This window comes from Patagioenas fasciata, chromosome 3, assembly GCF_037038585.1.
Source record: "Patagioenas fasciata isolate bPatFas1 chromosome 3, bPatFas1.hap1, whole genome shotgun sequence".
Taxonomy (NCBI): domain Eukaryota; kingdom Metazoa; phylum Chordata; class Aves; order Columbiformes; family Columbidae; genus Patagioenas; species Patagioenas fasciata.
In genome coordinates, this window is record NC_092522.1 from 11,153,283 (window position 1) to 11,164,069 (window position 10,787).

Genomic DNA, 10,787 nt, shown 5'->3' on the forward strand with positions numbered 1-10,787 from the left:
TAAAATTACTGTTTTCCAGTTGGTTTTTATTCACTCCAAACACTTTTTAAAAAGTTGTCAGATTCAAGGATTGCAAGGAAAATGTGTAAGCTATATCCCAATGTGTAAGCTTTAGGATTGTTCAGGTAGCTCCAGTAACTTGTAGCATCCCACTGTTTTGTCTTTGAAATCTGTATAATTATTGAATTTAGCAAGTCTTCTGATGTGCTTACCAAGCTGTGGAAACATTAAATACTGCGCTTACTTATGTAGTTGTTTTTTAGGACAATAAAAATTGTGTGTTTTCATGATGAGGATGATGGGGACAGGGATGACATTGTTCTTGCAGAAGGATTTAGAGCATTGACTTTGATTCTGATGTGTGGAAACGTTCTGAACTTGAAGTTATCTTTAATTAACATTTTATTCTTACATGCTGTGAGCAAGATTAGCGTAATAGGAGCCTAGTCCTTATACCCATCTTCTATGCTAGATTTGAAATTCCAGAGCCCGAACCAACAGAAGCTGATCGTATTGCTATGGAGAACGGAGACCAGCCTATTAGTGCTGAGTTAAAAAGATTTAGGAAAGAGTACATTCAGCCTGTGCAGCTACGGTGAGTACTGCATCAATTTGGGCCAAACTAGCTTCCTTTAAGTCTTCTGAAGTACCATCTTTTGGATGCAGTGGCTCTTGGTGTTACCGGTAGCCTTTCTTGCAGGTGCTTTGATAGAGAGCGTGCCTGGGCAGTCAGGCATTTTGACTTTGCTATTGAAAACCTGGTGGGAATTTGAATTAACTGCACGAAAAGCCTTAGCAAAGGCTTGTGCCAAGTTTTAGACTATTAATGTGGAAATTCGTTTCTTACACTCACCTTTTTTTTTAATCTGTGTTTCTTTACAGATGTAGGCAGAGAATATTTTAGATAATGTTATTTTTATGAACAATAGTATTACTCTGACTTGTTTAAATTTAAAGTAGAATAATGCTTACAGCTGGTTGCTGGTGAAATGCAGACAGTAGAATAATTGCATTTGGTCTGTTGATTCTGATATTCCTGTGAGTCCTCACGTACTTAAAGCTTTGAAATCCTAGACCTAGAGTGCTTACTTACCCTTTACTTTTGCAGAGTATTGAATGTATGTCGACACTGGGTAGAACACCACTTCTATGACTTTGAAAGAGATGCTGATCTTCTGCATCGTTTGGAGGAATTCATTGGGACAGTAAGAGGTACTTATGGTTTAAGTGTTGGCATTTATCAGAAAGCCTCCCTTTTCAAAGGTATGGAATGGGATCACTTTTCCTTTCACTGAGCAGATAAAAAAACCCAGGACTGACTGCTTACTAAATACTTCACAAAGATCATAACCCTAAATTATAAATAAATAAATAAGAACACAACAAACCACCAAGCAAACAAAACGAAATAATGATGACAACAACAAAAAAAACACAAAAAACCCCACACACGACCCCAAGCACTATTATTCCAAGTCTGGCCCCCGTTCAGAAGAATGAATGTTATTTACATCCTGATAAATAAGTGTTGGCATTGTTATAAAGGGACTGAAATAATGCAAAATAATAAGAACTAAGTAATGAACAGGACAATAATTGTTGGACTGCCCTCTAAAACTATACACAGGGGTAATTTTTGTAAATGTTTGATGGTGGAAACTACCATTTCTTTGAAGCAAGGGTTTTCCAGCTATTTCTCAGTGCGTATTAGACCTGTAGAACACTTCCAGTTGTGATTGTACAGATCTTTCCTGTTACCTTGGAATAAAAACTAAGACAGCTACAGGAGCAGATTGTAGGAAAATATTCTGTTAGAGAAGTATTTAATGGTTATTTAGCAATTAAAAAGAAGGGGGAAAATGAGCCAGCTAGTTTAATGTGGATTACTGGTAAATTTTCAATGGACTTGCCATCTCATGTGTGAAATTCTTTAGGTGTAGAGTTAAACAGGGGTTTGGCCTTTGGGTTTTCTGAGCTTTGATGCTAAATTCAGTAAAGGAAGAAGCTTCTTCGTGTTTATTTTTTTGCCCTCATATGTTATCTTGCCCAAAGTATAAAGTTTGGGGGTTTTACAGAAGTGCATTTTGGGCAAAAGAAGGTTAGTTCCCATTGTAACCTCACAAGAGAAAGAAAAACACTTGATTTGGAGCAGGAGCCTAATTTGGGTGTTCTGAATTGTGCTTTGGCAAACTCGGTGTGCTCAGCATTGCCTGTTGGGGAACTCCTCTTTATATGTTTGAATGTTTTGAGACTTGTGTGAGAATACCTCTTAACATACTTCTAAAGAATATACGGTTGCTTTAATTTAGTAGGTTTTGGGTTTAAATCCAAAGATTTCTAAATTATACTGACCTCTTTGGTGGAAAAACAGTATTAAGAGTAACTAAATAGTAATTTTCTCTCTATGCCAGGGAAAGCCATGAAGAAATGGGTTGAATCGATCACAAAGATAATAAACAGGAAAAAGCAGGCACAAGCCATTGGGCCAAGTCACAACATTACTTTTGAGAGCCCACCTCCGGCGATTGAATGGCACATAAGCAAACCAGGACACACAGAGACTTTTGACTTGCTCACTTTGCATCCAATAGAAATTGCTCGGCAGCTCACTTTACTTGAGTCAGATTTTTACAGGTAACTTTCTTCCATTGAAAAACACATGACACAAACAAAAATATTCTCCAGCATGAAATTGTTTCTGCGGGCCCCTGCTGTGAACCCCCACAGTAGGTCAAGGGACTTTACCAATGCTGTATATTAATTGCTATTAAAAAAAAATCTGAAAAACAGTATTTGTCTTATTCTCTCCAAGTTAATGTGCAGTACCCGTGATTGATGCATACTGTTAACTGCATTGTTCTGCAGGTTTCTCTTCATGTTTTCTGAATAGATCAACTTTTGAGAAGTAGAAACATTAATTAAATCAGTTTTCTTCATATCCTAGTTTGTGAAGCAAATTATGGACCATATCAGATCTCACCAGCTGTCTGTGAGAGGTTCTCCAGGCGTTGGAAGCTCGCATGTTATGGTGAATGAGATGTAGACTTCATTCTTCATTTAGATGGACTGAGACAGTTAATAGTTACATAAATTAAGAAATATTTAAACACTGAACAAGAAGCATAGAAATAACAGTCACTTAGTCATGTTGGGATCCTAGCATTTTAGAAGAGAAGTGATACCTTAAGAGTTTATTTCCAAATATTAATTCCAAATTCACTGGAAATAAAGAGTTTTGGGAAAATAATGTCTTCTTTCATGCTTTTAGTTATATTTTTTATGCATGTACTTTTCTAGAGCTGTGCAGCCATCTGAACTAGTTGGAAGTGTGTGGACAAAGGAAGATAAAGAAATTAATTCTCCCAACCTTCTCAAAATGATAAGGCATACAACTAATCTCACTTTGTGGTTTGAAAAGTAAGTGACTTTCCTGAATCTGCACCTACTCCGTTTCTGGACATTTACAGTCCATTCAGAAGTATATTGTGTAAAATTCTGTTGTGGGAGAATTCCAGTTTTAAGTTATGACTAGATGCTACAACTGGTCCTTGCAAGAATTTTACCAGCTTTTTATTCTCAGAATATTTTCAAATATTTTTTTCTCTGAATGTTTTCAAAACTTTGATAAATTTTGCATATTTGTTTTTGCTACAACTTAATATTTGAATTTGGAAAACTCGTCAGTGCTTTAATACAAAATCAAATTTTCTTGTGTATTTAGATGCATTGTAGAAACAGAAAACCTAGAGGAAAGAGTAATTGTAGTGAGCCGGATAATTGAGATCCTGCAAGTTTTTCAAGAGCTAAACAACTTTAATGGTGTCCTTGAAATTGTCAGTGCTATGAACTCTGCAGCAGTGTATAGGTTGGATCACACATTTGAGGTACAGTGAAATGTTTTCAATTTTCGGTATGGAAGTGTAATGCAGTGCACCTTATCTACACTAGAAGCCTGTCTTTTCAGTGAACGTGTCTTTCAAAGAAGAAGCAAGGAAAGTAAATCCCCCAACAAATAAATCAATTGGGGTGGATAATAGAGAGGGTTTTTCTCTTGGTTTCAGAAGCAAGAAATCAATCCTCACTTAGGCAGAAAAAAGCAGCAACATCCTGAGATGGTGGTACACTGTCCTCATGGTCACTGACTTTAATATTAGTGGGAGACCTTTACTCTCAGTATTGTTTCTGGGCTGCACCTTTACCTGTCCTTCCAAACAACCTGCTTTATCTCTCTTTTTAGCAAATTCCAAGTCGCCAGAAGAAGATTTTAGAAGAAGCTTATGAGCTAAGTGAGGATCATTACAAGAAATACTTGGCAAAGCTCAGGTCCATAAATCCCCCTTGTGTGCCTTTTTTTGGTAAGTACAGTTGGTTTGAATGAGCTATATCATGCATAAAAACTTGGAAAATATTGAGCTAGGGCACTAAACAGAGTATGAACAATAGTGAGAAACCAGTTTCAATAGGACAGTTGGGTTTGAATTTCAGGTGCCCAGATATTAATTGTATATATGTGAAAAGAAAATTGAAGTGATTAATTGCAGTAAAATAAATATGTCTGTGATTTCTTGTTTACGTATTTACTCATTTTTATATTGAATGTGATTTAAACTGTGTTGTGACTATAAATGCCTTAAATGGAACTTAGCTGGAGTAGAGCTGAATTGAGGCAGAACAGTTGAGAAAAAGAGTTCAGTGTATTCTTGTCTTGCAAAATGCTGATAGTGTTCAGTTGTGTGAGCTTCATGAACAATAGAAAGATGCATAGAGTTTGAGATTTTGATGCAAAAAAGATACCTTTCTGGAAAATGCATATTAAAATGTTTAAATTGTTCCCTTATTTGAAAATTAGGTGTGATCATTTTATTGAGCCTAAGGAAGACTTTTTCTAAATAATTATAGAGTACATAAATTATGTAAGATTTCTTTATATTCCAGTCATGTGACTTCTTCCTTGCTTTGTACTATATGTTAAAAATCTCTTCTGTGTGCTTTTTAGGAATTTACTTAACTAACATTTTGAAAACAGAAGAAGGCAACCCTGAATTTCTAAAGCGACATGGGAAAGAACTTATAAACTTCAGCAAGAGAAGAAAGGTAGCTGAAATAACAGGAGAGATTCAGCAGTACCAGAACCAGCCATATTGTTTAAGAGTGGAATTTGACATCAGGGTAAGTGGCATTATTTCCTGAGTCCATCCACTGAGCTACTTTTGTGGTGATTCTGTCAGCTGATAGACCATAAGGATAGACTGAATTAATGTAGATTTCAATAAGGCTCAATGAGAGACAGCAGAAGGCCTGTCATAAAATCCCTCTCAAGTCTCACTGTAAGGAAGGGCAGAAAACTCAGTACTTGCAATTTGATGGGTTTTGGTTTGTTTTCCCCAGTTCTTGGGATGTTGGTAGATAAATCATCTTACTGATCAGTGTTAAACAGAAATAGAAACTACCAGATTCTCCATGTCCTTCACTGAGTTGTGTTTGTTTGTCCAGTGAGCCCAGTTGTCTTTTTCCTCCTTCGTTACACTGCCTTTGTTTCCAGGTTTACCTGATAGCTCTGCATTTACATCATGTGTTGACAGCGATGATGCTCATATTTTTCTTTTGCCTGGCACTTGTTCTCCTTGCTCTGTGGCGTTTTCTAGGCAGCCCTTTCTCTGTTTTCCTTTTTTTTTTTAATATCTTTTGAGCTACATGATTTTAGAGAGTCATAGGACAGTTTATTTTAAGAGATTCTGCAAGATTTTCTTTTGTTATTTGTTCTCAGGGTTTGGCAGAATGCCTTGTGAGAGCAGTCTTCCCTGCATCAGTGTAAAGATGGAGTACATAAAGCTTCTTCTGAGGGTGTTTGAATTAACCTGCTCTGGTTTTTGCACTGCAGAAAGTATTTAGGATACTGGCATCATTGGTTTTCAGGCCAAGCATAGCAGTAGCAATGCCCAGCCAAGGGCTGGCAACAAACAGATTTAATAACCTAAAAATCTATATTTACTTCTGACTCCAGCATTTTCTCTCTTCTCTGGAACAGCTGGAATAATTTCTGTAGTAGAAACAAACATTACTAAACTACTAAGAAACTTTGCTGACAAGTTTTCTGCATTCTTGTATTTCAGAGATTTTTTGAAAACCTGAATCCAATGGGAAACAGCATGGAGACAGAATTTACAGATTATCTGTTCAACAAGTCACTAGAGATAGAACCACGAAATGTCAAGCCTCCACCAAGATTTGTTAGTATTCAATGTTTTTATTTTTCAAAACATGCTTACATTTGTTTTTCACAGATAGCAAAAGTAATTTTAAATCTCTAACTTCGTAAATACAAAGCTACATTTAGCTGATCTTGTGACCTTTTGATTTTGTTTGACATTATCTGTTGTCATTTCAGCCCAAAAAATACAGCTATCCTCTCAAGTCCCCAGGTGTTCGTCCCTCTAATCCAAGGCCAGGTACAATGAGACATCCTACACCCCTGCAACAAGAGCCAAGGAAAATTAGTTACAGCCGTATCCCAGAGAGTGAGACTGAAACTACAGCATCTGCACCAAACTCTCCCCGAACACCTCTGACCCCTCCCCCTGCTTCCGCCACCTCAAGTACTACAGATGCCTGCAGTGTGTTTGACTCGGATCCTTCAAGTCCTTTTCATGCAAGTAGGTGCTAATAGACAGTCCACCAAGAACGTGCGTATTAGATTTTGTGGTGTTAAAGAGGTGAAATCATGTTTGGTTTTCTAAGGTGACTATAGAAATAGTTGCATTTGTCTCCTTGTGGCAACAAAAACTTTCTAAGTTTTATTCCTTCTCTTTTGATAATTTTTTATCATAGAGGGAGAAACTGAACAGAGTTAGGTGTGTTACAGAGAATCCTTGGAGAAACATTGAAACAGGAGGCAGAGATATCTCTACTGCTCATGTGTCCCAGACAAACATGTATGGGATTTGCAGCCATATGGTGGATGTATCAGTGCCTAACTTTCTGATGGTGAATGATGAGAATAAAAATTAATGTTTTGTGGGTGCCTCATTCTGCTGTCTGCCATTCCGAATTGGTTTCAGTGCACATGCATGGTTTTCTCGCGGAACTTAAGATCAGTGTGTCCCTGCTTTAAATCCATCAGGACCCATCCACACCTATTTTGCTTCAGTCTTCACCAGCATACAAGGAAGCTCATATTTTATGGTGTGCTTTTAGGAGTTTATAGTGCACATAGCCTACTGTCATGGATGAGGGCTTTCAAAGGAAATACAAAGTTAGTCCTGTGTTCAGCTGGTTGCCATAAGGAGGTGAAATGACATGCTAAAAGCAGAAGTTGCTTAGCAGAGCAGTGACATTGCTGAGTGTCCAAGCCAGGTCTCTGGAAGAGAATACCTTCAGAAGAACATATTTCTTCATTGGTGGATTGGCCCATCAAGTGCAGGTTCAGGATATTGTTTTAGCGTTGTTGTGATACAAGAGCAACTTTGTATTGTGGTTTTGTTCTCAAGGATTACTTAATGTGTGGGAACTGATAGCCACAGAGACGACTGCAGCTCAGAAAAGCATCAACTGCAAGTTAGAGGGTTGTTTTATTGTCTTTCTTTAACACCTTCGTAATTCATCATGCTTCTTTTTATGAGCAATTACTTTATTATTTATGACAGCTTTGCTGGCAGCAATAAAGGAAATACACCAAGTCAAACAAAAGTTCATCATTGTCATTTTTTTTTGTTCATGTCCACCAGGATCTGCTTCTGTGTCATCCATAAACTTTACTAAAAATTCAGATGAAACTCATGTTCCCCCTCCAGTTCCTCCACGAAGACGACCAGAATCTGCCCCAGCTGAATCCTCCCCATCAAAAGTAAGTAAGGCGTAAAGAGGGCATTTTTTCTGGGAGCAAGGGGCAAGGTATGGTAGGAAAGTAACTCGTAAAGATAGTACATGTATTTTTGAAGCAGCGTATGTGAAAGAGTAAAGACCCATGTATTTCAAGCCATCACAGCTCTGTCTCATTATGTCCTGATCCCAAACAAATGAAAATTAACAGATGTGACCTAAATTTAGGGTTAGAAATGTCTCTTGTCTACTGATGCACTACGCTCAGGCCCTCGCATTGCTTGTGAGAACTTGAGGCTTCAGGCAGATGTTTCTATCTGTGATAACTGTCCCAGCATATCATTTTTGGGGTCTATGAGTGAGGGTAAAAAACTGAAGAATAGTCATAACGGAAAGTGATGCACACAGCTCAGTCCTCCACATTCATTGGCATATTTGACTCTGATGCTGTAGTGTTCAGTGCCGTCTTTCCCTTCTTGATTACCTGTTCTGCCTGCCTGCTTGAGCCATTACTACATTTTCCTTTTGCATTTGTCTGGCATTTGGGATCTGACCCAGCCTTTGTTGCAGACAGTGTCACGTGTCTCTTTCAGTGGGAGTTGGTTTGTGACTTCAGAGAATTGGGTGTATTTGAAAATGCCACTCAAAATTACTTTGGAGCTTGTATGTCTTTGAAGAGGGCTAGTATATGGCTCTTCAGCAAGTTGTTTTCACACTACAGGTGACTGTGCTGTCAGCCAGCAGAGTTTAACATGTCTGTTCCTACCAAAACATAATTGTAAATATTACGTACATGATAGGGTGTTGGAGATCAATTACCCTGTCACTGCGGTCTGTGGCTTGGGAACTGTTCAATACTTGTGACCATTTAATTCCATCTTCTGAGCACAGTTTTCCCCCCTCGCCCCCGGCCCTGTTCAGCACCATCTACCTTTCCCTTTTCCTCATTCTCTTGGAGAAATATCTCGTGTTATTACCCACCCCAAGTGCTTGTTACTGGTGAGGTGGTGGAAGATATCCAGACCTACCCAGCAAGCAGACCTAGAACTAGCATGGAAATTGTTGCTTTGGCCATTCTTTGCCTTGCCTTTGTCCCTCTCTGTGCATCTTCATTCCTTCCGTCTTTGGCTGTTAACTCATGTATTGATGTACCCCTGCTTTCCGCCTGCACATCCAGTCTCTGTCTTTTCTGTCTGCATCACTCTGAGAAGCATGTTTTTCAGGCATTGCTACTTCATTTTGCTTCCTTCCTTCCCATCTTCATTCTGCGCCTGCTTGCTGTCCCTCTTCTTTAACTGGATGAGAGCAATCTGCAGGGCAGGAGCTCTGCTTCCATTTCACAGCAGAGTTCTTTACTGCCACTCTAAAATTCTATTGAATGAAATGTTTGTTTACCTCAGATTACTTCTGTGCACCTGGACAGCCCACCAGCCATCCCTCCTAGGCAACCGACCTCTAAAGTGTATTCACCAAGGTACTCAGTGCCTGACCGGACCTGCATCTCTGACCCCCCTGAAAGTCCTCCTGTGTTACCACCACGAGAACCTGTGCGAACTCCAGATGTTTTCTCTAGCTCACCACTACACCTCCAGCCTCCACCACTGGGAAGAAAAAGCGAACTTGGTAACACCTTTTTCCCAAACAGTCCGTCTCCGTTTACTCCCCCTCCTCCTCAAATACCTTCACCACACGTAGCACGGAAGCATCTTCCATCACCACCTCTGATACCACAAGATGTGGACCTCCATTCTGTTGCTGGACCACCTGTTCCTCCACGACAAAGCACTTCACAGCATATCCCAAAGCTTCCTCCAAAAACTTACAAAAGGGAGCACACACACCCATCGATGCATCGAGACGGACCACCGTTGCTGGAGAATGCCCACTCCTCCTGAACTGTCTCATGCGTTGGGAGTCGCGTTTTCCTGGTGCTGCATCTGTTGCTGGCAATGGATGCATTGAACCTGGTGGTGCCAAGGAGTTGTGATGTGTATGCCAAACACTAAAAACTCTCCAATAGATTGGAAATGCAGTGTACAGAAACGGAATTGCAAAAACAGACGTTCTATTGGAAACACTGGTTAACTTTCTATTCTTGTTATAGTATGCAGGACATTGTTCTAAAGTAATTAGACAACTGATTGTACCAGAAAATAGACTTGAGGGACTACTTTGGACAGTTAGCAGAGACTGTGTTTGTGTAATGATCAATAATGTCCAGTACAGGAAGGAAAACAGTCTTGTATCCATCAGTTCCATACAGTGGCACAGTTTTTGGAATGAAAACATTATGCACTTTTTTTAAATCTCGAACAGGGAACTTTGTATCCTTCTTAATTTTCCTTTGCTTTACTCCCTGCTTTAAAATACCTTCCTAAAATTATGAGAAGGACTGTGAGGAAGATCTGTGGTACCTAACCAAGCTAGAATTAAGGCAAAGCACTGTATTGTGGTCCTGTTTACAAGTTGTTACAATGAGTAGTGGGGGGTACCAAGGCTTCACCAAAGAGGTACTTTATTATTATTTTCTGAAATATTATGGTGCCAGTTCAAAAATAAATTTTTGCCAGGAAGCATGATGTCTAATTATTGCTTTCTTTAGATAGAGCAGATGAAAGTCTTACATCATTAAGATTACAGCAATTCTTATTTTAAAAAGCAGCACTATCATCTGAAGACTGTTAATCTCTGCTAGGTTATGTCACATTCTTTTTAAGGTTTACTGGTAATCCATTTCATGGCTAGTAGCTATTTTTCAGTCATGCCATGAAAACAGTCACTTGTGAAAAGGAGCACTCACTGGTCAACTTCCATAATTATTGTCGTGTTTTACTAACAGTAGATTAATCAGCATACATAGAATTGCCTCGCAGTTGCATAAATCATGTGTATATAGTGAATGTTGCATAAATATACTTGCAGATTGTTTTTAATTTAATTGAAATAAAGATACAGATATGTTTGGCTGA

General features: G+C 38.8%; 1 protein-coding gene across 5 annotated transcripts in view; it reads left to right on the forward strand.

Moving 5' to 3' along the window:
* The window catches only part of SOS1 (SOS Ras/Rac guanine nucleotide exchange factor 1), a 50,817-nt gene extending 40,030 nt beyond the window's left edge, over positions 1-10,787 (forward strand). For 4 of the 5 annotated variants that reach the window (XM_071805779.1, XM_071805781.1, XM_071805782.1 and 1 more), the window contains 11 exons: positions 473-595; positions 1,109-1,263; positions 2,412-2,634; positions 3,298-3,417; positions 3,722-3,884; positions 4,238-4,355; positions 4,997-5,169; positions 6,114-6,230; positions 6,389-6,653; positions 7,725-7,843; positions 9,219-10,787. In XM_071805779.1, coding sequence (XP_071661880.1) covers positions 473-595; positions 1,109-1,263; positions 2,412-2,634; positions 3,298-3,417; positions 3,722-3,884; positions 4,238-4,355; positions 4,997-5,169; positions 6,114-6,230; positions 6,389-6,653; positions 7,725-7,843; positions 9,219-9,713 — 2,071 coding nt within the window. In that variant the 3' untranslated portion in view covers positions 9,714-10,787. The remainder of the gene's footprint in view (positions 1-472; positions 596-1,108; positions 1,264-2,411; positions 2,635-3,297; positions 3,418-3,721; positions 3,885-4,237; positions 4,356-4,996; positions 5,170-6,113; positions 6,231-6,388; positions 6,654-7,724; positions 7,844-9,218) is intronic. The other variant, XM_065833868.2, reaches the window with a different exon arrangement.